The 27111-nt window shown below is 47.0% G+C and overlaps 1 protein-coding gene across 1 annotated transcript; it reads left to right on the top strand.

The window, feature by feature from the left end:
• Window positions 1-1196: 1196 nt before the first annotated feature.
• On the top strand, window positions 1197-26802 carry LOC309399374 (maestro heat-like repeat-containing protein family member 7; the record flags this gene model as incomplete). Its single annotated transcript, XM_081967110.1, has 26 exons — window positions 1197-1458; window positions 2199-2335; window positions 4847-4954; window positions 6048-6164; window positions 7266-7415; window positions 8234-8353; window positions 9229-9308; window positions 10048-10183; window positions 13887-13982; window positions 14135-14239; window positions 14675-14810; window positions 16440-16558; window positions 16887-17036; window positions 17540-17694; window positions 18937-19084; window positions 19414-19595; window positions 19830-19967; window positions 20742-20856; window positions 21543-21686; window positions 23307-23483; window positions 24266-24412; window positions 24501-24560; window positions 24953-25078; window positions 25917-26019; window positions 26452-26517; window positions 26636-26802. The coding sequence occupies 26 exons, from the start codon at window positions 1197-1199 to the stop codon at window positions 26800-26802; spliced, it is 3444 nt and encodes a 1147-aa protein (XP_081823236.1).
• Window positions 26803-27111: the final 309 nt, after the last annotated feature.

The following is a 27111-nucleotide window of genomic DNA, read 5'->3' as shown; positions in this document are numbered from 1 at the left end:
GATGCCGCAATGGTCATAAGTGTGAAAAACAGTCATAAGTCACTTTGTTCAGTGCCGTTGTAGATTTGAACTGTCACGAAACAAACTGTTGTAAGCCAAGGACTATGTAATATCGTATAACGTCACGTAATGTCATAGATCATGAATCCTGTATTATGTATGTCATGTATCCTGTATCGTGTATTGTAATGTATCATGTATCATGCATCATATATCATGTATCATATAACATGTATCATGTAAGAATAAAGCGGATCAGCCATAATCTCGGTTGGGGTCTTTGGACATCCAGCAGGTGGAGAGCCTCCCTCCCTCCCTCCCTCCCTCCCATTGGGTCACTCCGTAGGAGATATGATATGGCCAATGTTATGGAAGGGCTGATCAAGGGGACCCTCCATATCCCACCCCCATTATCTGGGGGAGTGGGAGGCCCCTGGGGTCATGGCCTCAGGTAACCCCTATGAGGGCATAATGAGCTGTGATATCATGGCCCCTGAAGGCAGACCGAGAAAGGCCAAAGGGAGGAGAGGAGAATGGTGGAGCCTTGAGTTAAGCAGCTCTGCTTTCTCTCTGCTGCCTGTTACTTCCTCTCCGTCTTCTCTCTCTAGCGGAGTTTTGGTTTGGTTGTGGTGCCAAACCAGACAGTTGTAGAGGTACAAAGGAGAAGAATTTCTCTGTAGAATAAGCAGCTCCTTGGGCAGTCTGAGCTTCCTGAGTTGACCCAGGAAGAACACGGGATAAATAGATAGATAGGAGATAGAGATAGATAGATAGATAGATAGATAGATAGATAGATAGATAGACAGACAGACAGACAGACAGACAGACAGACAGACAGACAGATAGATGACATGATAAATAGATATATAGATGATAGATAGATAGGTGATAGATGATAGATGATAGATGATGATAGATAGATGATAGGTGATAGACAGTCAGTCAGACAGAGAGGACCACCAAGGACCCCTTTTTCAATCTGGAGGTACAAAACTTCTCCCTTGTTGATCTGCTTCCAGGTCTAGCGATCACTCTTCAGGATGTCTCACATGCGGAAAAAGTTCCCCTTCCTGAAGAGGGGCAGCCAAGAGGCAAAACTACAAATGAATAATAATAATGACCAGCAGCGGTGGGACAACCAGGAAGGCCAATTCTCGGGCTCCCACCGGTTCACTTCCTCAACCGGTCAGCGAGCCATGCAAGTCCTGCCTCTGTTGGTAAAGTCTTCTCCAGCTCCAATGGAGGCCAGGAGGAAAGTTCAGCTTCCAGCGCTGGGGCTGCCCGATCCGGTCCAGAGAGGAACTGTCAAGACCCCTCCAAGGACTTCTCAAATGAAGGTCAAGAATGGCCAGAAGGAGCTCCCTCCCCTGCCAAGGGGGCCCGAGACGGAAAAGGCTCAGAGGAGCAGCCTTGACCAGGGGAAATGCTCCCCAGATGCCATCCTATCTTTATATCCAGGTATTTACGTCAATCAATCAATCAGAACAGAGCCGGAAGGGACCTTGAAGGTCTTCTAGTCTAACCTCCTGCTCAAGCAAGAGTCCCTATACCATATCAGACAAGTGATTGTCCAGTCTCTTCTCAAAAGCCTCCAATGATAAGAGCACCCACAACTTCTGGTGGCAAGCTGTTCCACTGGTTGATTGTCCTCACTGTTAGGAAGTTCCAGGTTGCTTCTCTCTTTGATTAGTTTCCAACCATTGTGTCTTGTCCTGCCTTCGGGCACTTTGGAAAATATGTGGACCCCCTCCTCTTTGTGGCAGCCCCTCAAATACTGGAAGACAGCTCTCATATCACACACACACAAACACACACATACTGCCCTTCTTTTCTCTAGACGTGCGAAACCCAAATCCTGCCACCGTCCTTCATCAGGCAGGGGAGTTATGGAGGAGACCCTCTTAGCTCTTGGCTCTTAGACCTGTTTTAATCTTATCTTTTAAGAAAAAAATTGTCATCTTAAATTAATCGTCATATTTCATGGCTAATTTTATATGCTGTTTTATATCTTGATTGGCCTGTTCCTCCTCCAGAGGGTTATGTAAGGACATGAAGATCAGGGACTTGAGGCTTGTGACACATTTGACCCCTCCCTCAGGCTCAGCCTGGCCCTCCCCTACACCCCTTTCCCCTCTTCCCTTCGAGAAGGCTCCTCCCTCCCAATTGTCTCTCAATCTCATCCTGTCTCTCCTTCCCAGAACTCTCCGATGAACAGTTTCGGTTTTTGTGGGAGAGCAAGAAGTCTCTCAAAGTCAGACCCGTCAAAGAAATATTGGACTCAATGGAGGAGAGGAAAATGTTGGACACTATCTTGGAACATCTTCGTCCTCTCCAGGTAAGCAGCTGCGTTTGTGTCCTTTGTGCAGAGGTTGCAGAAGCCAGGACTGCCCCGTGGAGATAATTGACCCCCAAAGTAGACAAAGGTGGTTCTGGAGAAGCAGTTGAACGATGGGGCCCTTGGTGGGAGGAGCATGGAAGGACCATGGAATGATCACCTCAACCATTTCGGACCCCGCCTCAACATCAGGACAACGGGGTCCTTAGAGTCTGTCACCAGCCCTGGAACGCTTCCAATGCATGGAGAAAATCCAAAGAAGGTGGAGATTTTTGGGTATCTGGGGTCCCACCTCCAAGGCAAAGGTCTTCTGACACAGGCTTCCTTAAAAAGCATGAAGCAAAGTCTTGGTCCCAGCAAAACCTCTTTTACTGACAAGACTGTGAATTCCTTTCATTCAGAGTCAGCCAGGCTTGGCAAACAGACTTTCAGAGGAATATTTATCTACACGAACCTTATCTCCCTCGGAGAACTGCCAAATAATCAGTTCCCAAACACAGGGCAAGGTAACACTTGGCCCAGAGACTCTTATAGTCAAAAACAGAACTTTCCACTCTTGAAACGACTGACCGGAGGAATTGTTTCCTGCAAAAGCCCCCTCCCCGTTCGCTCCTCTTTTGCTTCCTCTGGGAGGAGCCAATCACCTCCAAGGTGTGTCTTTACTCCCAAGTCGACCCTGCTTTCTTAGTAGTTCTTGTCTTCTGGCAGCTCTGCGCATGCGCACACTGGGAACAGGCTCCAGCTGTTCCTCTGCCTCACTGCTGTCTAGCTCCCTCTCTGCCTCTGATGCTTCTGTGAGTTCCCCTCAGTCCCCAGGACTGGCCCATGTTCCTCCCCAACCTCCTCACTGTCCCACTCTGCTGCCAGCTCCACTGGCGGGCCACAACAAAAGGGAACATCAATGGCAAGGCGCAAGCAAGGATGAATGCCGCCTGGATGCGTTGGCGAGAACTCACTGATGTGTTACGTGACAGACGGATGCCAACCCATCTTGAATCTAAGACCTACCAGAGAACCATCATCCTGTTGCACTGTATGGCCCTGAATGCTGGGCAGCAACAGGAGGGAGCAAAAGCTCTCTCCGTGCCATGGAAATGCGAAGGCTCCCTTGCATATCGGGCACCTCCCTTCCTGACCTCATCACACATGACACCATTCGACCACATTTTGGTGTGGCTCCAATTACAGAGAAGATGAGAGAAGGCCGACTTCGCTGATAAGGACACGTCCCGAGAGCAGCACCTTCCACCGTGGCCAAGGCTGCCTACCAACTAGAAGACAAGGACTGGTGACCTTGTGGGCATCCAAAACAGGGATGGCAGGAGGCCTTCAACAAAGATATGGAAGCTGCAGGCCTTCTCCCAGGCGACGCAGGTGATGGCGTAAAGTGGCCCTCAATGACCCATAAAGCGGACACTGTACCTGTGGGAATACGCTAGGAAGAAGAAGATGGGGCCCTTGGTGCTCCCTGAACTGGGTTCTTTAGTTGCATAAATTTCATGACCCAACCTCTGTACATCATCAGTGCTGGTAAGTGTGATATTTGCTCCCTGCTTATAAACAGGACAAGCTCCTGTTTATAAACAGAGAGAAACTTCACTCCCTCCTAGCACTGATGATGTTCCCTAGTTGGGCCATGAAACGTCTGCAAGAAAACAACCAAGCTCAGAGAGCATCAAGGACCACATAGTCCTCATCATCATCCACCTCCCTCTTCTTTTCTCCCCTTCCATCCTTCCTCCTCCCCTTCCTCCCCTTCTTCTCCTCCACTCTGAAAACCTTTCATCTCTCCCCCCCTTTATCCACCAGAACGAGGGTGGGGCTTTGCTAGCAGCGGTGGCTCTTCCGTCCCTAGGACCGGCCCTTAGATTTCCACTGCTCTCCTTTCCTTTGCCTTCTGGGCTTCCACGCGTCAGGCACTGGGCCCAGTTGTTCCTCCTCTTCTTCATCAGCCACCTCCAGATCTGGGAGCGGTTGAGTCTCCATCTGAGGGCTGATGGACAGCCCAGGCTCCACCCCTGTCACTCTCTCTCTGCCAGCCCCATTCCCTCTTCCCCCTCGGAGCTCCTAGGTTGCCTCAATGCTGACACTGACTCCCACACCGCCTCCTCCTCCTCCTCCTCCTCCTCCTCCTCTGATTCGACTACTGTGGCGAACAGGCCCCAACAATAAATGGTGATAAATCAAGTACTACCAACCTCTGTAGACCAGTTGCATCCTGGCCACTCCAGACAGAGGAAGAAAATCCAGGCTCTTCATCTCACCATTTGTGGCAGAGCTTTTCCTTCCATTCCTCTCAAAAGCTCTCTTGGCTCCAGCTGATACAATCCGGATGGTCCTTCTTAGGTGCTTCATGTCTGTCCCAGCTAGAAAAGTCGACTCAATGATCCAATGCATCCTGAGGCAGAAGGGAGACCAACCCTCCCCTTGGAAACACACAAAAACCTCTTCCTTCCTCTGCTCCTTCACTTCCTCACAGCTTCCGTTTTGTTGTCTTTGTTGTCCAAGCAGATTCCTGCAGACCACAAAGTGCCCAGGGGGAAAATCAGTGGACTGCAGCCCATCAGCCAGAAGCCTTCAATGCCACAAAGCTCTTCCCACTTGTTGCCTAAAGACAAGGTAAATATGCTGAGATTTTCCCCTTTAAAGGCGGCAGTTGTCTTACACACAAGGTCAGAAGAGGACAACTTGCCGTGGCCAACTCCTCACTGCCCACGAATCACAGCCGACTTGACAGGGGTTAATTTAACAATTTCATTCTTCCCAATAACGTTAAGAATCATTTAAACATTTTTCATTTCATTTTGTCTCTCCTTTGGCATCCTTTCTTTGATGCTTATGTTCCACATTTCTTCGATATTATACAGACAAATGAACATTAGAATTGCAGACTTGGAAGGGGGCCTTGGAGATCTTCTAGTCCAACCCCCTGCTCAAGCAGAAAACCCTTTACCATTTCAGGCAAATGGTTGTCCAATTCATCTTAAAAGCCTCAAGTGATGCAGCACCCACAACCTCTGGAGACAAACTGTTCTACTGGTTAATTGTTCTCACTGTTAGGAAGTTTCTACTTAGTTCTAGGGTGGCTCACTCCTTGCTTAGTCACAGAATAACATAAGAGAGTTGGAAGGGACCTTAGAGGTCTTCTGGTCCAATCCCCTGCTCAAGAAGGAAACCCTATACCCTTTAAGGCAAATGGTTGTCCAATCTCTTCTTAAAAATCTCTAGTGATAAAGCACCCACAACCTCTAGAGGCAAACTGTTCCAGTAGTTAATTGTCTTCATTGTTAGGAAGTTCCTCCTTAGTTCTAGGTTGGTTCTCTCCTTGATTACTAACAGAATAACATAATAAGAGAGTTGGAAGGGACCTTGGAGGTCTTCTACTAAGATCTTCTACCAAAAAGTTTTTAGTAGGTTGGTTGTCTCCTTGATAAGTTTCCATCTGTTGCTTCTCGTGCCGACTTCTGGTCCCTTGGAGAACAGGTTGACCCCCTCTTCTTTGGGGCCACCCCTGAGATATTGGAACACTGATATGAGTGTAACTCTTGTTCCCTGCTGAGTTGGCCATGGCGAGTAAGCCATGCTTAGTTGGAAATGGCCCTGTGCTTGACCACACTTGGTCCTTTTCTGATCACCCTTTGTCCTATGCTTCCTTTTCTTGGATGATGGGTGGAGTTCCCTCAGACTCACGCACTCTTTTTCCAATCTTCAGATAAACCTATATAAATACTATGGCTTAAAGTTGAGGAATACCAGACAGAAAGATCTTGTAAAAGACCACCTCAAAAAGCTTCTGGCATTCTCATTTGCAGATGAGACGGACAGAGAGGTGAGTGGGAGTGGGCTGCTTGTGGGGGATGAGGCCTCCAACTTTGTGGAGTCCTTGGTGCTCTCTGAGCTTGGTTGCAAGAAATGCAGACCTTTTGCGACCCAACTAGGTCATTTCATCAGTTCTAGAAGGGAACAGGTTTTGCAGAGGGGAGGTGAAGGGAGGAGGAGGGAATAGGAGAGGAAAAGGAGGAGGGGAGGAAGAGGAAGGATGGGAGGAGGAGAACTGTGGGGTTTTTGGAGGAGTGCTTGGTTGCTTTCTTGCAGACATTTTATTACCCAGTTAGGTAATTTCATCAGTGCTAGAAGGGCCTGGGGTTTGCAAATAGGAGGAGGAAGAAGAATAGGAAGATAAAAAAAAGAAAATGTGCAAATGTCGTAATTCACAAGCATTGCTTTGCCTAGGGAATCTCGGAGACAATCCACCTCGCTGCATTCCATCATCTGTCAGAAATTCTCCTGGTCCTCGGGGAGGTCGGTAATACCACAGAGCCCAAGAGACCTTCTCTCTTGGAAGGATCCATTGAGGTAAGAGCAGGGATGGGTTTCCAAGCTCCAAAACTCAGTAGAGAAGAAGGTTGGGGGATTCTGGGAAGGAAAGTCCAAGGTGTTTAGAAGGACGGATGCTCCAGGCCATCTGCTCTCTTCAGTCTGGTCAGAGATTTCAAAGACCTGAGACCAGCACTGAGATTGTAGGTGGGGCTGGAAATTGTCCACCTCCATCTCCTGGAGGACTATTTTATAAATCTAGAGAAGATCATGAGTTGCCCAACAAACATCTCAAGTAAATCCAGAGGTGCTTTTTCAAAGGGCTTGGACTTTGTTTGACCTTGAAGACATTTCGCTTCTCATGCAGGAAGCTTCTTCTGTTTTGACGGAAGTCAGAAGTAAAGAAGCTTCAGGCAGAACTGAAGAAGCTTCTTGGATGAGAAGCGAAACCTCTTCAAGAATAAAACAAGTCCAGTTGCCTTTGGAAAAAGCCCCTTTGGGACAACCATGACCTGGATGACTAAGAATCTCCATCAGTTTCCATCCATGGCTTCTTGTCTTGTCTTCTGGTGCTCTGGAAAAGAGTTTGACACCCTCGTCTTTGTCCTGGCAGGATTCACAATATCTGTCTGACAGATGGATTAGAACAACATTAATCCTCTGCTATGGACAAGCAGCCCTGGGAGCCTCCGCTGAAGACCTGGGTGTTTTCATCGAAACCATCGTGTCTGAAATTCTCGTCCAGTACGCCACCATGAACAAGGTAGGCTGGTTTCCATCCTCTGTCAGTGCTGGCAGGACTGTTGTTTTCCTCTTGCTAGTTCCTTGATCTGTTGTTTACTTCTGCCTTGTTTGTCTGGGGTTAATCCCTGCTTATCTGGATTTCAATTGATGGTGGAAAAATATAGAAATGTCTATAAAAAAACCAACCAAGTTCAGGGAGCACCAAGGGCTCCGCAGTTCAACCCTGAGCTACAAATCGCCCCTTTTAGTGAACCAGGACAACCTGACTGCAGTTCTTAGAGGTTGCTGGGGAGAATCTGGGCTCAACAGGCGACCTCCAGCCCCCAGTTATGCCTCCCATTCCGATCTGCTTCCTGTTCCAATTGCCCTGGAGAGGATGAAATGCTAGTGGTTTCTTTATCTATGGTCATGCCACATTCATTACACTCAAGGCAGCCCATTATCCTCTTTCTTCCTTTTCACACAACCACAACAACCCTGTGGCATGTCTTGGATTGAAAGAGAAGAACTGGGCCAGATGTGGAATCACCCAGCTGGCTCTCGTGCTGAAGGAGGGACTAGAACTCACAGTCTCCTGGTGATTGGCTCAGACAGTTGGCTTTCATGGCTATAGTGGGACTAGAACTCTCCATCTCCTGGTGATTGGCCCAAAGTCTCTCGGCTGGCTCTCATGCCTAAGGCAGGACTAGCACCCAGAATGTCCAGGGGATATTTTGATTGGGAGCCCCCCAGAGTTCAAGAAAAGACGGTCGGCTACGTAAAGGTTGAAATAAATAGATGCACCCTCTTCCTCCTGGTGTCTTCTCACCCCACCCTCTTCCCACTTGGGTTTCCCAGGACGAAGGCCTGAAGAAAGCCTTCATGAGGTCCATCATCATGGTCACCAAAGCAGCTGCCCTCAGCAGGAGGCAAGACTTCCACCTACCCAGGAAACAGGAATTGGTCCTCAAGATCATCGTAAGTGGGGAGGGGGCAGGGCAGGTTCTCCTTTAGGGCGCCTTTAGGTTTGAAAGAGAATTTGAACCAAATTGAATTCCAATCAATTGGGCCCCAAATGATTCTGTTGCTAAGTGGGACAGCTGTTAAGTGAATTCTGCCCCATTGTACGACTTCTCTTTCCGCCGTTGTTAGCTGAATCACTGCCATTAAATTAGTCCCACGGTTGTTTCATGAATCTGGCTTCCCCATTGTTTTTATTATTAGTGTTTATTTTTAAATCAAGGTAGGTAGGTAGGTAGGTAGGTGGATGGGTGAGTGGATGGATGGATGGATGGATGGATAGATAATAGATAGATAAATGAGATATATAGATATGGATGGATAGAGAGAGACAGAGAGACAGATAGACAGATATTTAATATATAAAGTAGAACGACCAATAGAAATGGGAAATTAGGAGAAGAAAGAAGAAAAAAAGGCATTGAGACTTTCTAGAAGAAACGACACAGCCAATGTCCAGAATGGAAGAGGGCAGAATTGTATAACTTTAGGAATGGTGGATTCAACTCCCAGAACTCTCCAGCCTTCAGGGATTCTGGGAGTTGAAGTTCACAGGTCGTAGTGAGGCCCTAGTTACCCATCCCTGACTTAAACCATGGTCAGGGGACACTGCAAACTGCCATCAATGCAGGTTGGTTGCCAAGCAACCAAAACATGATCCTCTGATCGCTGAGGAAGAAGAGCCTCTCAGAACTTTAAATGGTGGCTAAGTGAGCAGTTGTAAGTTGAGGACTTCCCGTGTAACCAGGAAAGGCGTAGGGATGGGAGTAGTGGCAGCTGGATGGTGGCCACATCTCAGGAGCTTCCTTACATGTCTTTCCTTCTCCTTTCAGGAAGTCATTGAAGATGAGCCTGAAAGACCCTTGTCTGTCATAATTCTCCATCAAGCCATCGTCACCATTACCTGCATAAGGTACGTACCTGCCCCACCCTTATCTTCCCACCAGCTGGGGAGGAACTCGGAGTTGGACCAAGTGATGGGATTTCCGTGGCAAGTCAACGTGCTCTAGAGCAGGGGGGGTCAAACCCCATTTCATTGAGGGACACATCAGGACTGGCGTGGGATGGATGGATGGATGGATGGAGAAAGAGAGAGAGGGAGGGAGGGAGGGAGGGAGGGAGGGATAATAGATAGATAGATAGATAGATAGATAGATAGATAGATAGATAGATAGATAGATAGATCCAGGAGAGCAGGAGTTCAAACTCCATTTCATTGAGGGGCACATCAGGGCTGGGGTGGGATGGATGGATAGATGGATGGAGAGGGAGAGAGGGAGAGAGGGAGGGAGGGTGTGTGTGTGTGAGGGAGAGAGAGAGAGTGAGAGACAGTGAGAGTGAGTGAGTGAGTGAGAGTGAGAGTGAGAGTGAGAGAGAGAGTGAGAGTGAGAGAGAGAGAGATATATATATATCCAGGAGACATTTCCTTACATTGAGAACAATCAATCAGTGGAAGTGGAAGGGATTGCCTCCAGAAGTTGTGTTCTCTCCATCACTCGAGGTTTTCAAGAAAAGAGAGAACAACCATATGACTGGGTTGGCTTAAGGACTATCAAGCAAGGGTTGGAGTAGAAGATCTCCAAGGTCCCTTTTAGCCCTCTGAGTCTAGAATCTCCTCACTCTCCTCCTCCTCTTTTCTTGTCTTTCATCAGCCGTATGAAGCCCCCCTTGAATTCCGAAGTGAGGTCTAAAGTGGTCAAACAAAGCATCCGGAAGGTGTTATCGTTGCCAGCTATCAAGGTGTCCAAAATTAAAATAGATAGCCACACCTATTCACCTCAATCTCAGGTGAGCAGTCTAGATGGAGCAAAGCAATAGGGGATCCACCTGGAAACAAGGATGCAGTGAACAGGATTCCCGATCTCCTCAACAGCCCTGGATCCATCCCTCGAGCCAAAGGTCCCCTTGGCCAGTCCCTTCCTCTTTGGTCTTGAAAGTCTGCTTCCCCTTCTCGTTCTATGTTTCTGGATCCCAGGACTCCCTATTTTGAAGCCCTAAACATCTCCAGGGGGTTTTCCTCCCCATCTTTTCTCTCTTCCTCCACTTCTCTTTTATCTTCTGTTTGAAGGATCTTCTCAATTCCCACCTCCCACCTTTGCCCCCCAACAAAAGAAGGGCCATGGTGGGGCAGAGCAACCATGGTCTGCAGGCACAAGCTATGATTCCTAGCTAGTCTCAGATAACCCTCAGAATTCAAATGGTTAGCAACTGATTCAGATTTTTTTGAAACAATTTTTATTTATTTTTGAACAAAGACAAATAAACATAAAAATAAAAAAGCCATCTTGCATTACAAATTGTAGAAAGTGTGTCAGTTGGTTACAGTTCTTCCAGGCATCTCTTCCATAGTCATCACCAGCTTTTCATATCAAATCGCATATTTTAAATTCACCTATATTCATGTATATCACGTTTATTATATCTCAACCTTAATTTGACTGTAATTGTTTTTAAGTCCTTTTATATATAATATTCAAAATCTAGAATAAGATTATATGATAACATTCTATTAAATCATCCAATCCCAATACATCTTTATAGCATATTCTAGATAAAGCTTTTAAACCTCCTCTCATATTCTCCATTTGTTGTTTATATAAAATTTCATATTATCAAACTAATATATCTATATGTATTGTTATCATTATTAATCATTATTTAACTATAGCTATTGTTGCTTCATTTTATGTATAAAATACATAATATTTTATACATACATATCCATACTACTAGTAAACTAAATTTAGCTTAGTTTTTATTATACATTGTATTTATTATATTATATTTATTATATGTAGCATTAATATTCTAGTTACTTTCTTAATAAATCTTGTATGAGCTTCTCTTCGCAACATGTTTTCCTTTCGTATCTCATAAAAGCTTGAAACCCAGCATCTGATCTTTTCATCAGCCTATCTTTGGTTATCAATGGTGCTGCTGTCAAGATTTCTCTTCGTATCTCCGTTAATTTTTCTCTCTTTTCTTCTTCTGTGCTTTGAAGTCTGGGGTAGAGTTCCAATCGATCTATCTCCCCTTTCCATATTCCACTCTTGCCATTACCAACCACGCTCACTTTGTTGTCAGTATCCACAGTTTTCTTATCTCTTTGCTCATTTTTTTCTTCCATCTTTTGAACTCTGTCCTCCACATTCTTCATTTGATAAACATCCTCAGTTTCTCCATCAGATTTTTCTGTTTTATATTCCATATTCTCCAATCTCTTTTCAATTCTCTCTGTCACAACTAATAGATTTTGAATTTCAAACATAATCATTTGCAATGTTACAGTTTCTTTTTCCTGCTGCGCCAGTCTTCCAATTTTGCAGGCACTGCTACTATAGGATTCAAGGCTATTTTAATAAACTTCAAACAGGTTCATTTATTATCTTTCAAGTCAAAATGTTGTCTTCCCTCCAATAGCTAGTGATAGAACTCCCAAAAAGCACCTGTATAAACAACTTGTGCTCTTCCTACTATCACTCTCAGCAAACAATACAATACAATAGCAGAGTTGGAAGGGACCTTGGAGGTCTTCTAGTTCAACCCCCTGCCTTGGCAGGAAACCCTATACCGTTTCAGACAATTGGCGATCCAGCATCTTCTTAAAGACTTCCAGTGTTGGGGCATTCACAACTTCTGGAGGCAAGCTGTTCCACTGATTAATTGTTCTAACTGTCAGGAAGTTTCTCCTCAGTTCTAAGTTGCTTCTCTCCTTGATTAGTTTCCACCCATTGCTTCTTGTTCTACCCTCAGGTGCCTTGGAGAATAGTTTGACTCCCTCTTCTTTGTGGCAACCTCTGAGAACACTGCTATCTTTTCTCCCCTAGTCCTTCTTTCTCTTAAGCTAGACATACCCAGTTCCTGCAACCGTTCTTCATATGTTTTAGTCTCCAGTCCCCTAATCATCTTTGTTGCTCTTCTCTGCACTCTTTCTAGAGTCTCCACATTTTTTCTACATCGTGGCGACCAAAATTGAATGCAGTATTCCAAGTGTGGCCTTACCAAGGCATTATAAAGTGGTATTAACACTTCACGTGATCTTGATTCTATCCCTCTGTTGATGCAGCCTAGAACTGTGTTGGCTTTTTTGGCAGCTGCTGCACACTGCTGGCTCATATTTAAATAGTTGTCCATTTAATGGTTGTCCAAACAAACTGGAAAAACCTTGAATCTCAAGTGATCAAAGAGAAAGACGAAAAACAATGTATCCACCCTCCAGCCTCTAAGTGGCAGTGTAAATGCTTTTCCTCCTGTGGTTGCAACCCTCTTTATAATCCTTCTTATTATCTTCTTTATATTCCAAGCTTCAGAAAGGAAAAAACCCATAAATGGAGATAAAAAACAATCCAATCAATCCAAAGAAGCATTATAAAAAAAGAAGGAAATTTTTAATCCATAGGTGTAAAGAAAAGTAAAAAAAGAAAAAATAATAATCCATTCAGTTCAAAAAATAGGGAGCCTTTGCAAAAATTCCATCCATGAAAAAAACAGGATAACACACTAAGTTTAATGTAGATTAATTTCGCCGCTTAGTCTTCTATCTTCAATTTTAATTTAACTTAATTTTTTGGGGGGAGGGGTAGTCTCTTTTTCTAATAATAAAATTTCCTCACCAATTCAACACACTTTCTCTTTTCGCTTTGTTCCTATTCCGGAGCTGTCCCAACTTCAACAGCTTCATTAGCTGCATTTCTGTCAACAGAAATAAAGGCTATTCCTGGATCTTTCAGGGACTTTGCGGTGTCCCTGAGATCAGCAGGAAGTGCCCTTCTCAATCACCATCTCTGTGGGACAGTTTAGGTCCGAAAGGACTGTCCAGCGGCAGAAATATGGACTGCAATCTCGGAGCACCAAGATCGCATGTTGAGCCGTTGTGACGTCAGCCCCTTTTTTTCTACAACGGGTTCAGATTTATGACGGTTGCAGCATTCTGGGGTCACATGACCCTCCTTCTGTGACCTTCCGACCAGTCAATAGGGAAGCTGGATTCACTTAACAACTGTGTGACCAACTTAACAACCAAAATGATTCACTTAACCACTGTGGCAAGAAAGGTCGTAAAACAAGGGCAAAATTCACTTCACTAATGTCTCCCTTAGCGATGGAAATTTTGGGCTCAATTGTGGTCATAAGATGAGGACTGCCTGTATTTGAATCTCCCAGAACTGTTAAGGAAGACATTCAACTTTTTAGTCATTCTGTTCTGAACTCAAACAGGAAGGAAGTTCTTTTGTTCCTCAAGTTCAGCAGATAAACCATTTCTTCCCCCTCTGGAAGAAAAACCAGCCCTGCAATGTCGGCCACTCCATTTACTGCAGACCTCTGGCCTTCAACTCCCAGAATTCCATGGCTGGCTCAGGAAGGTTGGGAGCTGCAGTGCCCCAGTCAGAAAAAGGGCCATCAGTTCCCCACCCCTGGATTTCTGCCTCTTTCAGGTGCCGTTTCTTCCTTGACGCCCCTCCTTCCTTCTGACATTTTCTCCTTCTTTTAGGATTTCTATCAGCAGACGGCCACCGCCTGCAACAACATGCTGACCGGATTGCTGTCCGAAGCTCCCAATTTGGATGCCCTGCAGGAGATGCTGACGGTAAAGAGAGATCCTTTCTTGGGGTGGGTCAGACGGTCAGCCAGATGTTCAGGCTGGATTTGGCCCTTCTGTCCCCCTGTGGAGTCTGTGGCTCTTCCAACTGGGAATGACCCATTCCTCCTTTCCTCCTTCTCTTTCGTTTCCCCTGGCAGCACACAAATCCCTGGATCGACTCTCCCAAGAGCCACGAGAGAGAGAGGGCCCTCAAGAGCACCAAGCACCTCCTCAAGTTCGTTTCGGACAACGTCAGTTTCGACGTAAGTCTCCCTTTGGGATGAGAAGTGAAATGTTTTCAAAGAAAGGAAAAACTCCAAGAAAGTCCAGCTGCCTTTTGGGAAAAGCACCTTTGGGATGTGACCAGGAGGATACAAGGAGCCCTGCTTGAGCAGAGGGTTGGAGGAGAAGACCTCCACGGTCCCTTCCAGCAACTGCGGTTCTGTCATGCTGTGATTCTATGATTCTGTAATTCTAAGGTTCTGTGATTCAAAGATTCTGAAGTTCTTAATTCTCAGGTTCTGTGATTCAAAGATTTTAAGATTCAAATATTTGTTAATTCTATGATTCTATGATGCTAACATTCTGTGTATCTAAGATTCTGAGGTTCTTTGGTTCTTATTCCCTAATTTTAGCCGGCTGAAAGCTTCATGAGCCCCCTCCGCTTCTCCTTTTTCCCCTCCTTTTCCCTTCCTTAGACCACAGCTGACTTTTCTTTGCTGGGACAGCTGGTGGCTTTGCTGGCCTTGCACATTGGTGACACCAGCCCAGTTGTTGGCCAGACGTCCGCAGAGGCTGCCTACCACCTGCACCACCTCATCATGAGCAAAATGGGTGAGAACTTTGTACTCCAAGGGCTGACTTGCTGCAAGAGGACCAGGGATGCCCCCTGCCCAGGAGAGCATTAGGTGGCACAGCCTGTGGCGTGGCTAAGAAACTGATCGTTTGGCTTGGCAGAGATGCCTGGAATTGGCGGTTGATATTGGCACTTCTCAGGGCCAGGGGTCCTTTTAAGATGGAGATTCTCATGTTAAGTGAGTCAGCTAGGAAGGAGGAGGAGGAGGAGGAGGTGATAGGAGAGAGAGAGAAGGAGCGATGAAGAGAGAGAGCGAAGGAGCAAGGAGGAGGAGGAGAGGGAGAAAGGGAGACAGGGAGGAGAAGCAGGAGAAACAGGAGGAAGAGTAGCAGCAAGTGGGCCAGGGGTCCTTTTAAGACGGAGATTCTCACGTTAAGTGAGTCAGCTAGGAAGGAGGAGGAGGAGGTGATAGGAGAGAGAGAGAAGGAGCGATGAAGAGAGAGAGAGAAGGAGCAAGGAGGAGGAGGAGAGGGAGAAAGGGAGACAGGGAGGAGAAGCAGGAGAAACAGGAGAAACAGGAGGAAGAGGAGCAGCAAGTGGGCCATGGGTCCTTTTAAGATGGAGATTCTCACGTTAAGTGAGTCAGCTAGGAAGGAGGAGGAGGAGGTGATAGGAGAGAGAGAGAAGGAGCGATGAAGAGAGAGAGAGAAGGAGGAAGGAGGAGGAGGAGAGGGAGAAAGGGAGACAGGGAGGAGAAGCAGGAGAAACAGGAGAAACAGGAGGAAGAGGAGCAGCAAGTGGGCCATGGGTCCTTTTAAGACGGAGATTCTCACGTTAAGTGAGTCAGCTAGGAAGGAGGAGGAGGAGGAGGAGGAGGTGATAGGAGAGAGAGAGAAGGAGCGATGAAGAGAGAGAGAGAAGGAGGAAGGAGGAGGAGGAGAGGGAGAAAGGGAGACAGGGAGGAGAAGCAGGAGAAACAGGAGAAACAGGAGGAAGAGGAGCAGCAAGTGGGCCATGGGTCCTTTTAAGACGGAGATTCTCACGTTAAGTGAGTCAGCTAGGAAGGAGGAGGAGGAGGAGGAGAGAGAAGGAGCGATGAAGAGAGGGGCAGGGAGCAAGGAGGAGAGAGGAGAGGAAGACAGGGGGAGAAGGAGGAGGAAGAGGAGCAGCTAGTGGAGGAGGCGATGAGAAGGGAGGGAAGGGAGAGGAAGATGAGGAAAGGGGAGGAGGAGGAGAGAGTGGGGGGAGGAAGATGAGGGGGAAGGGAAGAGGAGGTAGTGAGAAAGTAAGGAACAGAGAGGGAGAGAGGGGAAGGAGTTAGAGGAGGAGAAGGAGAAGGACTTTGGGGTCCTTGGTGCTCTCTGAGCTTGGTGGTTTTCTTCTTGACATTTCATGACCCAACTAGGTAAGGTGATCAATACTTGAAGGGAGGGATCTTTTCTCTGTGCTTCTATAAGTATTGATGGCCAACATCCCTACTTGGGCAATGAAATGCCTGCAAGAGGACCCCCCCCCAGCGCAAAGAGCACCAGGGACCCCTCAGGTCGACCCTGAGCTCCAGATCTTCTCTTCTGTTGCAACGACTAAACAGGCAGTCAGATGAAGGAACTTCCCAAGTTCTGAAGGCCAAAATCTGACCTTGTGGCTTTTTTCCCCTCCCTCCAAAGCGAAAGAAATGGACAAGAGACAGAAAAATAAAAAGGGGAATATTGTACATTGGTTGCGGGAGGATTTCTTTGTTTCGGGTACTGGGATCTTCTACAACAACATCTCCAAAATGGTGAAGGTATGTTTTGGATCAGCCTTTGGCCTGTCTTCCTTTTGCTCCTCCTCCTGACCTGGAGACCCTCAAAGGAGTCAATCTCACAGTGGGGACAGCATCCTCCCAAGGTTGGGCTTTGGGTACCCCTCCTCTCCAATGCCCTTGAGGAAGAAAGGGCAGCTGCCATGTTGGCTTTCTTGACCCCCATCTAAATCCCACCTGATGGAGGACATGGAATAAGGCCTGCCTCTCTACATGGTGTGCTGTCCCCCAATCTGGGTCAAAGTCTCAAGAGAAGGGAGTCAAAGCCCTGAGGCATTTCTGCATGGTCTCCTTTCCTTCTCTCCGATAGGCCTTTGTGGAGCACCTCAGCCCATTGCAGCTAATGCAGCTGATCCTGGACGCCCTGGAGGCCTTGACACACATGGACAAGAACATATCCCAGTCTGCGGGGCAGCTCCTCAACTCCATCCTGGAGGAGTGTGGCATGGATCTGGAGGAGGTAAGAAAATTGCAGGGCTTTGAGCAAAAGGGATGTAGGAGATTTTTTAAAAAGCAAAGACGAGAATGGCTGAGACCTTGTTGGCTCAGTGATGACACTTCTGCTGGTTTTAAGAAGGCTAGGGCTGGATGGGAGACCACTGAGCTATCCAAACCTCCCAGAAGAAGGTAAGGGCAAAACAAAGGAGCCATATTGGTTTCATGAAAAATAACATTTGGTGAGCCACTGTGGCAGTGTTTAAGGCTCCAGATGTTTTTACATCTTTGTCATCCGCCTTGAGTCGCCATATGCGAATAGTCGGCAATATAAATCTCCTAAAATAAACCAATAAAATATCACAGGCAGCTGGACAAATCAGGAGTCCTTTCAAAAATGTAGGGCAAACATTGAGACATTGTGGGGGCCAATTTATTTCCCCCAATGGGTGGGAGTTATCGTCTCTACTGCATCTCCAATGGAGACCAGCACTGGATCTCATCCCTCCAATCTCTCTTTTGCCATAGCTACCTAAGATCTTGAGGGGGATTTACCAGCGTCTCCCGAATATTGCCCACCCAGCAACGAAAGCCCTGACCCTCAAGGCCGTATGTCACCTGGCATCCAAGAGGGTCAACCCAGTTGTGGACATATTGCTGGAATCCTCCATTGGCTGTGATGGGTAAGAAGAACTTCAATAAGAAGTTCCTTTCTGATGGGGCGAATCCCTGTAGCTCAGATGGAAGAAGAGGGTGGAGGTTGGTTCTCTGAGCTTCTGCGTTGGTTTCCAAATGTTTTGTTACCAGGCAAGGTAATGTCTTCAGTGGAGTTTAAGGAATGCCAGTGCTGGTGATTTTCTGCTTGTAAGGGCTTGGTGTCGTCAGAAGGTCGTGTGATGGGGAGGTCACCTCAGATTGAGTGTCATGTGAGGTGGGGATCTTGTGATGGGTCTTGTGATGTGGAGGTCATGTCAGGTGAGGGTCATATCAAGTGAGGGACTTGTGATGGAGAGGTCATGTCAGGTGTGGATCTTATCAAGTGAGGGTCTTGTTAAGGGGGAGGTCATCTCAGATTGAGGGTCATGTGAGGTGGGGGATCTTGTGATGGGTCTTGTGATGTGGGGGTCATGTCAGGTGAGGGTCATATCAAGTGAGAGTCTTGTGATGGGGAGGTCATCTCAGATTGAGGGTCATGTGAGGTGGGGGATCTTGTGATGGGTCTTGTGACATGGAGGTCATGTCAGGTGTGGATCTTTTCAAGTGAGGGTCTTGTGATGGGGAGGTCATCTCAGATTGAGGGTCATGTGAGGTGGGGATCTTGTGATGGGTCTTGTGATGTGGAGGTCAGTAAAGGTCGTGTCAGGTGAGGATCTTCTGATGGAAGTCCTGATGGGCCATGGGTGTGTCACAGATGAAATCTTCTAGTGGGGAGGTCACATCAGATGAGGGTCGAGATAGGAATGAACTTTGAAAGATATTTTACGACTTTTCTTGTCACATGTTAAGTGAGTCACTGCAGTTGTCAAGCGAGAAAGATTAAGTGAATCTGGCTTCCCCATTGAATGTGCTTGTTAGAAGTTCGCAAAATGTGATCGCTTGACTTTGGGATGGTCGTAAATCTGAACCAGTTGTCCAGGAGTCTGAATTTTGGTCAGATGATCCCGAGGATGCTGGAAAGTGTGAAAACTGGGAATAAGTCGCTTTTTTCAATTTCATTGTTCCTTTGAATGGCTGCTTGACAAACGGTCGTAGGCCAAGAACTACCTGTGTATACAGAGATATTTTTGGGGGATGAGAGCCATTTATTTGGCCATCAGTTTTCCAATCCTTCCTTCCATTGGGAGTTCATCTATCTGGACTGGCCGTCTCTTCTGAAATGGGGAAAGGATCTGTTTTCCACCCCATCTGTTTCTCCCCCTCCGCAGAAGCGCCAGGGAGGTTTGGGGGGCGCTGGCTGTGGACCAGAATGCCAACCTCAAGATCATGAAGCCCCTCTTGAAAAGGCTGCAGGACCAAGACCCCAGCACCGACGCCCTCACAAGGAGGAACAGCAAGTCCCTCATGCCCATTGCGGTAAGCCCTCCACGCCTGAGGGGAGGGGGTAGGGAGGCAGTGGGCAAGCGGCTGGGGGCTGAAATTGGAGCATCATTTGGCGTAAGCCCCCCTCCTTTAAGTGGAGGCAGATGTTTCTCTCCCTGAGCACAATGAGAATATATCTGCCGAACAAAACTCCTCATTGGCAACAGGAAGGGCATCTGGCCAGTAAACCCCCAGCTCCATTCAGTTGGCCAGACTCCACCCTGCAAGTGTTTCTGGGAACATTAGAAGAAGAGGAAGAAGAAGGTGATGAATCTAAGAAACCTGGGGAGCCCAAGGTGACGGTTCTTTCATCCCGTTTCTAGGCCACCAACGCTCTCTGTTTCCTCCTGTCCCTCCCGAACGCTGCTGAGCTTCTCCACAACAAATTCTCCAACCTGCTCCTCGCCCTGGTCACACAGCTGTACTTCCTCCTGGGAGCCAGCAAGAGTGGGGCCAGGAGGTCCAGCAGAGTCACAGACCTTTCAGAACAGATCGACCATTTGGGGTAAGGAATCTCCTGGGCCCAATCTGGATCCTACAGGATATCACTGGAGGGGGAAGAAATAAAGGGAGGCTGATTTGCTGTTGTGTTTTGTGGTTGTTGCATAAGCCGCCAAGTGAAACCTGGAGCTCTCCTGAAGGGCGGCGGGAGGCCGGTTGGCATCAGGGTAAGCCTGGCCTTTGCAGGGGGCATCGGCCGAAGGATTGGCACCAACTCTTCTCCCTTTCTTTGATTTAGCACGGCAGTGCAGGCGATCAAAAACCTCATCGTGTCTGCTGGATACAAAGAGGAGTACAAAGATTTGGGGATGGTGGGATGCTGGGAGATGCTCTTGAGCCCAGATAGTCTGTTTGAGGCCATTTTCCACCTGGTCCGGTAAGAACTTCAAAGTCCAAAGAGCTTGGCTACAAGTGTCAGTGGGTGAGAGAGGGAGGAGAAGGCAGAGAGAGAGGAGGAAGAAGAAGGGGCAGAGTGAGAGAAAGTGAGGGAGAGGGGGAAGAGGGAGGGAAGAGGGGAGGAAGAGAGAGAGAGATGGGAAGAGGGAGGGTGATAGAGGGGAGGGGAGGGCAGAGGGAGAGAAGGAGGAAGAGGCAGAGAGAGAGAAAGTGAGGGAGAGGGGGAAGAGGGAGGGAGAGGGTAGGGAGAGGGAAAGAGAGGGAGGGAGAAGAGATGGAGGAGGAGGAGAGAAAGAGAGAGAAAGAGAGGAAGTGTAAGAAGGAGACATAAAAGGAGAGAGAGAATGAGATGAAGAGGGAGGATGGGAAGGAGAGGGAGAGAAAGACAGAGAAAGAGAGGGAGGGTGAGACATTATCTAAATGGACTAATTCATTGAGTAATTCATTTATCCATAATTCAGATAATCTTTTCTCTAGCTTGGTGATTTTCTCCTCACTCACCAGCAGATCTTGTCTGATTTCTCCCTATTTGATCTTTAGGAAACTTTTTTTTTTAATTAAAATTTTTAATAAATTCTACAACTATCACCCCTTCCCTCTCCCCGCCCTCCCAGAGCAAAGTACAGGGTGTAAACATTTAACAACCATACGCTAACATAAGCTAACGAATTTTAACATGTTACTATTCTTGTGCTTTAACTCCCCCTTTATTAAACTAACTTTGAATAAATTGTAGTGTCCTTTATGCCTTTAGGAAACTCTTCAACTACTCTAAAGTGGAGCTGAAGGTGATGCTCAGACAGGCCAACAACTACCTGCACCATCCCGATTTAAGGGAGAAGACAATAGGCATGGTGTTCTTCTCAGAGGTGAGGAGACATTGTGATGCACCACAACATTGTGGATCTCCAGGAACAGGGTTCACGAGGACTTTATGGTTAGGAATTTGAAGTTGTGGGGGCTCCATCACTGGAGGCCTTGAAGAAGAGACTGGAGAGCCATTTGTCTGACATAGTAGATGGTCTCCTGCTTGGTCAAGGGGTTGGACTAGAAGACCTCTAAGGTCTCCTCTTATTCTGTTAATCGGTGGAATGGGAGAGAGAGAAAGAGGCAGGGAGGGAGGGAGAGAAGGAGGGAGGGAGGGAGGAAGACTCAATGACCCCAAATTCCTTTTCCTCTTTGCAGTATAGGCAGTTTTGTATTCTTACAACTATCATTTGCACTACCTTTTGCGATACTGTAGTCCTCGACATATTACTTGGCTTATCAGATGGTCACAAAATGGATCACGTAACTTCTAAACACTGCAACTGTCATAAATACGGACCCTCAAATATCCAATTTTTGGTCAGGTGACCGTGATCAATGGTTATAAGTCTGAAAAATGGAATTGTCCCTTTTGTCAGTGCCATGGTGACTTTCCGCAGTCACTAAACGAGGACTGTCTTTTCCTCTCCCCGTAATGGTTGAATGTGGCATCTCTTCGTAGAGGCTCTGAGGAAAGTTCCCTTCCTTTGTTTTGCTAATGCTTCGTCTCTCCACTCTTCTTCCCCAGCTTCTCTATCACCCGGAGTTCGGAGAATACTTCATCATAAAGGACATCCTTGATGTCCTCCAAGCCTGGATGGCTCAGCCATATCCCCTCATCCAAATATTTGCTATTCGTGGTCTGGGGTATCTTCTCCAGCACCCCTTGGAGGTAAGAGATGGGGGGCAGGAAGTGAGGGACTTTCAAGGGAGCAGCAGGTGTGACCTCTCTGGGAAGTCTACAAGGCTAGGAAGGGTAGAAGGAGGAGAAGAAGACAACCACCAGAAAGAGGATGCCCTCAGCTACAAAGATGGGGGCATCCCTGGAAGATCTGAAGGATCAATTTGGAGACAGATCCTCTTGGAGGACATCTAAAGCAGAACAAGAAGCAACGGTTGGAAACTAATCGAGAGAAGCAACCTAGACCTACGGAGAAATTTCCCGACACTGAGAACAATTAACCAGTTGAACGACTTGCCTCCAGAGGTTGTGGGTGCTCCAACATTGGAGGCTTTCAAGAAGAGACTGGACAACCATTACTACTGGTTTTCCTAGTAGTAGAGACCTTGGCGGTCTTCTAGTCCAGCCTTCTGCTCAAGCAGGAGAACCTAAGCTAATTCAGATAAGTGACTGTCTACTCTCTTCTTAAAAACCTCCAGTGATGGAGTGTTTTGCATCAAACCCCTGGGATGAGGAAGCCCCTGAGCTGACCTAACAATCATCCAGCTTCCTCACGCCCAGCTATTTCCCCAAGATCTTCCCTTGCAGGATTGGAGATCACGGGGAACCTCCACCTGGGATGCTGGGTGTTATGGTTTTCTCCATTTATACATCTCATCCAGTTTTCTTATCATTGCAACCCAAGAGCATACGAAGAACGCTTACAGGAACTGGGAATGCCTAGTCTAATGAAAAGAAGGACTAGGGGAGACAGGATGGCACCTGTTCCAATATTTGAGGGGCTCCTACAAAGACCAGGTGGTCAAAAGAAAGAAAGAGGAGAAAGAATGGTTGGAAACTAACCAAGGAGAGAATCAGCCTGGAATTAAGGAGAAATTTTCCTAACGGTGAGAGCAATCAACCAATGGAAGGACTTATCTCCAGAACGTGTGGGTTTTCCAAAAGAGATTGGAAAACCATTCATGGTATAGAATCTCCTGCTCGAGCAGGGGTTGGACTAGAAGACCTCCAAGGTCCCTTCTGACTCTGCTATGCCGTGTTGTATGTTCCAAGTGCACATGTTTATGTGCTTGAAATGGGGCACATGATGGTAGGTTTAACTCTGAAAGCTGAAGTGTGGAGCGGAGGCAAAGCATAGGAGGAAGAATTGGGGAACTAGGTAGTTTTAGTCTAACAACAAAAAGTGGGGCTGGGATGAGATGAGACTTTTAATATTTGAAGTGCTTCCACAAAAAAAGGGAGGGCAACTGATTCCCCAAAGCCCCTGAAAGGAGAACAAGAAGCAATGGATGGGAACTAATGAAGGAGAGAAGCAACCTGGAACTAAGGAGAAATTCCCTGACAATGAGGACAATTCACCAGTGGAACGACTTCCCTCCAGAGGTTGTGGGTGCTCCAACACTGAAGGCTTTCAAGAAGAGACTGAACAACCACTGGTCTGAAACGGTATAAGGTCTCTGCTTGAGCAGGGGGTTGGACTAGATGACCTCCAAGTTCCTTTTCAACCCTGTGATTCTAGGTTCTGGGGGCTTCTCTGTGTTTGTCATTCGTAGATTCAGAGAACTCCAGGGACCATGTTTAATTGCTCCCTTTTTTCCCTCCTTCCTCCAGAATTCGATGTTAGAGCCGGTGCTAGTCCCTGTGGTCAACTGTGCTTGTCACCCAGAAAAAAGTGTGGCAAAGGAATCCCTACGGACTCTTCAGTTCCTATTCCGGGATCTGAAAGTTCAAACCTATGGATGGAAAGCTGTCAAACTTATTCCGGTCCTGGGGAAGTATTTTGCTGATGTACGTCAACCAAATCACGACAAACTAATCCACCCCCCTCTCTCTTCCTCTCCCTCCCTCCCTCCCTCTCTCTTTTTCTCCCATAAAGATGGCCTGGGTACCATCTGCAGAATTCCAATTTTATCAAAAAGTCTTAGAAACAGTTCAGCAATAACTGTGCTGTTCTCATCTAAAAGAGTGTGTGAGCTTGAAGATGATCCTTGAGCCCTTCCAGAGAGCTGGAGAAGGTTCCCACTCTCTTCAGCTTCACCAAGCCACTATCAATCACTCTCCGTATTTATTAAAAATCCAGATTGGTGTTGCTTGATCTCAGACTCTTTAAGGTGTGTGGATCTCAACTCTGCTGGCCTGAGAACTCCAGAGGTTGAAGTCCCCACATCTGAAGGCTGCTAAGATGGGAAAACAGCTCCCTCGATCACACCATAGAGGTTGGTCTGCAAGCCTTTTACACCCATGCCAACCATCCCCATGGCCTTGTCTAGAGAAACAGTTGCCAGACTCCTCTTCCTTTGTCTTGTGAGTGGGAAACTGAGGCAGATCAGATGAAGAGGATGGAGGTGATGAAGGCTTTTATTGTAGGTTTAGTGGATCCCTCCCTGCCTTTCTATTTCAGGAAACAAAGAAGAATCAAATTTGAGATGTTTTCTCATCCGAAATTTCTACTCTCAGTTTTTGCTCAGCTGACTGTTGTGTGTGTTGCAGTTTGTTCTTCTAGGTTCTCACAAAGCCTCCCACTTCCTGAATGCTATTGGAGGGACTGACCCGTTTCTCTTCCTTCGTAGGAGGACACCGAGTTGCGCAACACCTCCATCACCCTTTTTGGCCTGGTCTTAAAAGGGGTCAGGGAGACAGAGCGGAATCTGACCAAATCCATCCTGCGCAGCCTGATTCCTCTCGTCATCCAGTTGGCTAATCGTTGGACCCAAGAGGTGAGTTGAAGGGCGGGGTCAACTAAGCTCCTGCTCTCTTCATGCTCCCTTCTCCATGAGACCACGCTGTACCCCCATCTTCACTCAGGGCAACATGGTTGCATCATGTCGACCCTCTGGAGAAGGCATTCTGGACAATCCTGAAGTTGTGAGGTCCTTGGTGCTCTCTGAACCTGGTTGTTTTCTCGCAGGCCTTTCCTGACCCAATTAGGTGACAGCATCAGTAGGTTGGAAGGGAGGGTTTGACCTCTGCTTAATGCCCGATCATTTTGATGTGGGTGCAGGTTTTCTGTTGGGCTGTTCTTGGATTAGGGGGTTGTTTTCTGCTTGATTGTTTGCCTGGTACCAATAGAAGAGAATCAGGGTTGAATTGTGGAGAACTCTGGCCTTCAGGGGGGGCCTTGCCCTGCGTTAGCTTCCTCTTGGGGTGGCTCATCCCCTTTCCCACCTCTGAACAAGGAGAAGTCTGGCTTTTCTCTGCCGAAGATGGATAACCTCAGAACCGGCTCCTCTGATGCCTCCTTTCCTCCCTCGGCCCAGGTCTCCAGGAAAACCCTGACCTCCTGCGTCTCCTTTATGAAGTGGAAGGAGTTTCCAGAGACTTTGTTTGACTACAAGATTTACACCAGTCTCCAGAGCATGTATTCCAGCATCTGCTCGGAGGTGGTAAGTAGGAGCCCAGCTGGCTCCTTTTCTTCTGGATGAAATATATTTTCTTTCTCTCCTGCCTTCTTTTGATAAATCATTCAAGATGGTGGACGTCCCCAATGCTTCTCCTCCTCCCCTCCTCCTCCTCCTCCGATTTCCTTCCCAACAAGCCTGTGAGGTAGGCTGCCCTGAGAGAGAGGGACTGGACCAAGGTCACCCAGCCAGCTTTCATGCCTAAGGCAGGACTAGAACTCCCCAAGTCACCCATCGGGCTTTCATCCCAAAGGAGGGACTAGAACTCACCGGCTCCTGGTTTGTTGCCTGAGGCCTCAACCACTACACTAAACTGACTAGAGGGATTCTTCTTGGGTTGTTGCTCCCTTGGGAACAGCATGGTTGCCACCATGACAACTAGAAACCTTGCTGATTTGTGGGTTTGAGGATTCGAAATGGCAGTTTGTGGAAAAGGGAAATTACGATGTAAAGGGGGCAAAACATAAATGCATTTATAAGACCAGAAGCCATTTCCTTATCATCTTTCTTTCCCTTTTCTTTTTCTATTCCTTTTTCACTATACTATATAATGTAATAATATTATATTGTATTGCATTGTATGATAGTCCAGTCTAGTCCAGTCACGTCCAGTATAGCATAATAATTTTGTTTAGTATAATAAAATGTAGTATAATAATAATATAGTTTAGTATAGTACAGTTGGCTAACATACTGAATATAATAAAATTCAATATGTTATTGAAGACATTGTTGTTGAGGACATGAGGACTAGAAACCTTAGAAAGAAAAAAAGAGGAAGCTACAGAGTTCATTGCCTTGTTTGTGGCCTTGTGTTCCCCAGATCAATCGATGCAAGGAAAACCTGCCTGAAATGTTGGAGCAGATGGTGGAATTCCTAAAGAGCCAGAATCCTTCATCCCGAGAGGCAGCTGCCCTCTTAATTGGTAACCCCAAATGCAAACTCTGGAAGGAGGGGAGGAAAAACCAGGGCAGGCGGGCGGCCTAAGGCCTGGCATGCTGACCATTATCTCTCTCTCACACACACACACACGGCCCCCTTTCTTAAGGGTATCGGTATGGTTGTTAAGTGAGTCACGTGGTTGTTAAGTGAATCTGGCTTCCTTCCGGAGTTTGCTCACCTAAAGGTTGCAAAAAGTGATCAGGTGACCCCCAAGACTCTGCAACCGTCATAAGTATGTGTCGTATGAAATTCTTTCCATTCCATCTCTAGACAGATCCAATTCCTGGGACCATCCCGTAAAGCCCCAAAGGGCCTCTTCCAAGTAGAAATAAAATAATTCTGCGTTTTCTTTCTTGAATCAGTCGATTCAGCCGTCTCTGCCAACTCCACCAACCTTTTCTTTGCATGTGTCTAGGCTGCTGCGCACAATACATGAGACGGGATCTGGTGACTTCCAAACAAATCGAAGAAGTTTTCCTGGGTGAGTTTCAAAGTTCCCTCGCTTGAAGCGGAGACTTTCTCTCCAGAAGCTCCGTCCCTGATCACCCTGGTTCTCAAGGTGGATCCCGGTAATCATTTCTTTTCTGGATTCCTTCCAGGGCTCCGGGATCTTCAAAAGGATCGCGAAGCCTCCGTGGCTCAGGCTGCAGTTGAGTCCATGGAAAAAATCTTCCGGCAGTGCGGCCATCGGATCAACCCTGATCTCATTAGTAGCCAGCTCCTCTCCAAAGTCATCCAGAGCATCTCCAAGACCAAATTATCATAGTTAAATAGTTTAATCCTTTATTTTATTGTCTTGGCACCTCATACAACAAAGTTGTGCCTTCTTCAGTGTATATTATACATTAAAAATAAAACTATACAATTGTATAGAACAGCGATGGCGTACCTCTTTTGGCTCGTGTGCCATAAGTGGGGGGAACGCAGGGGGGTCATGGGCAGGCGTGCCGCACCCATAATGCAATGCGCAACCATTTCAGGGCACATGCGAGCACTACAGGCGTGACACCCCCCCATTTTTGCATGCTTTTTTCACCCTGCCCAGGCTCCAGAAGCTTTATAGGAGCCTGGGTCA

This window comes from Natrix helvetica, assembly GCF_964273705.1.
Source record: "Natrix helvetica genome assembly, chromosome: 15".
NCBI lineage: Eukaryota > Metazoa > Chordata > Lepidosauria > Squamata > Natricidae > Natrix > Natrix helvetica.
This window is presented reverse-complemented; position numbering and strand designations above follow the sequence as displayed.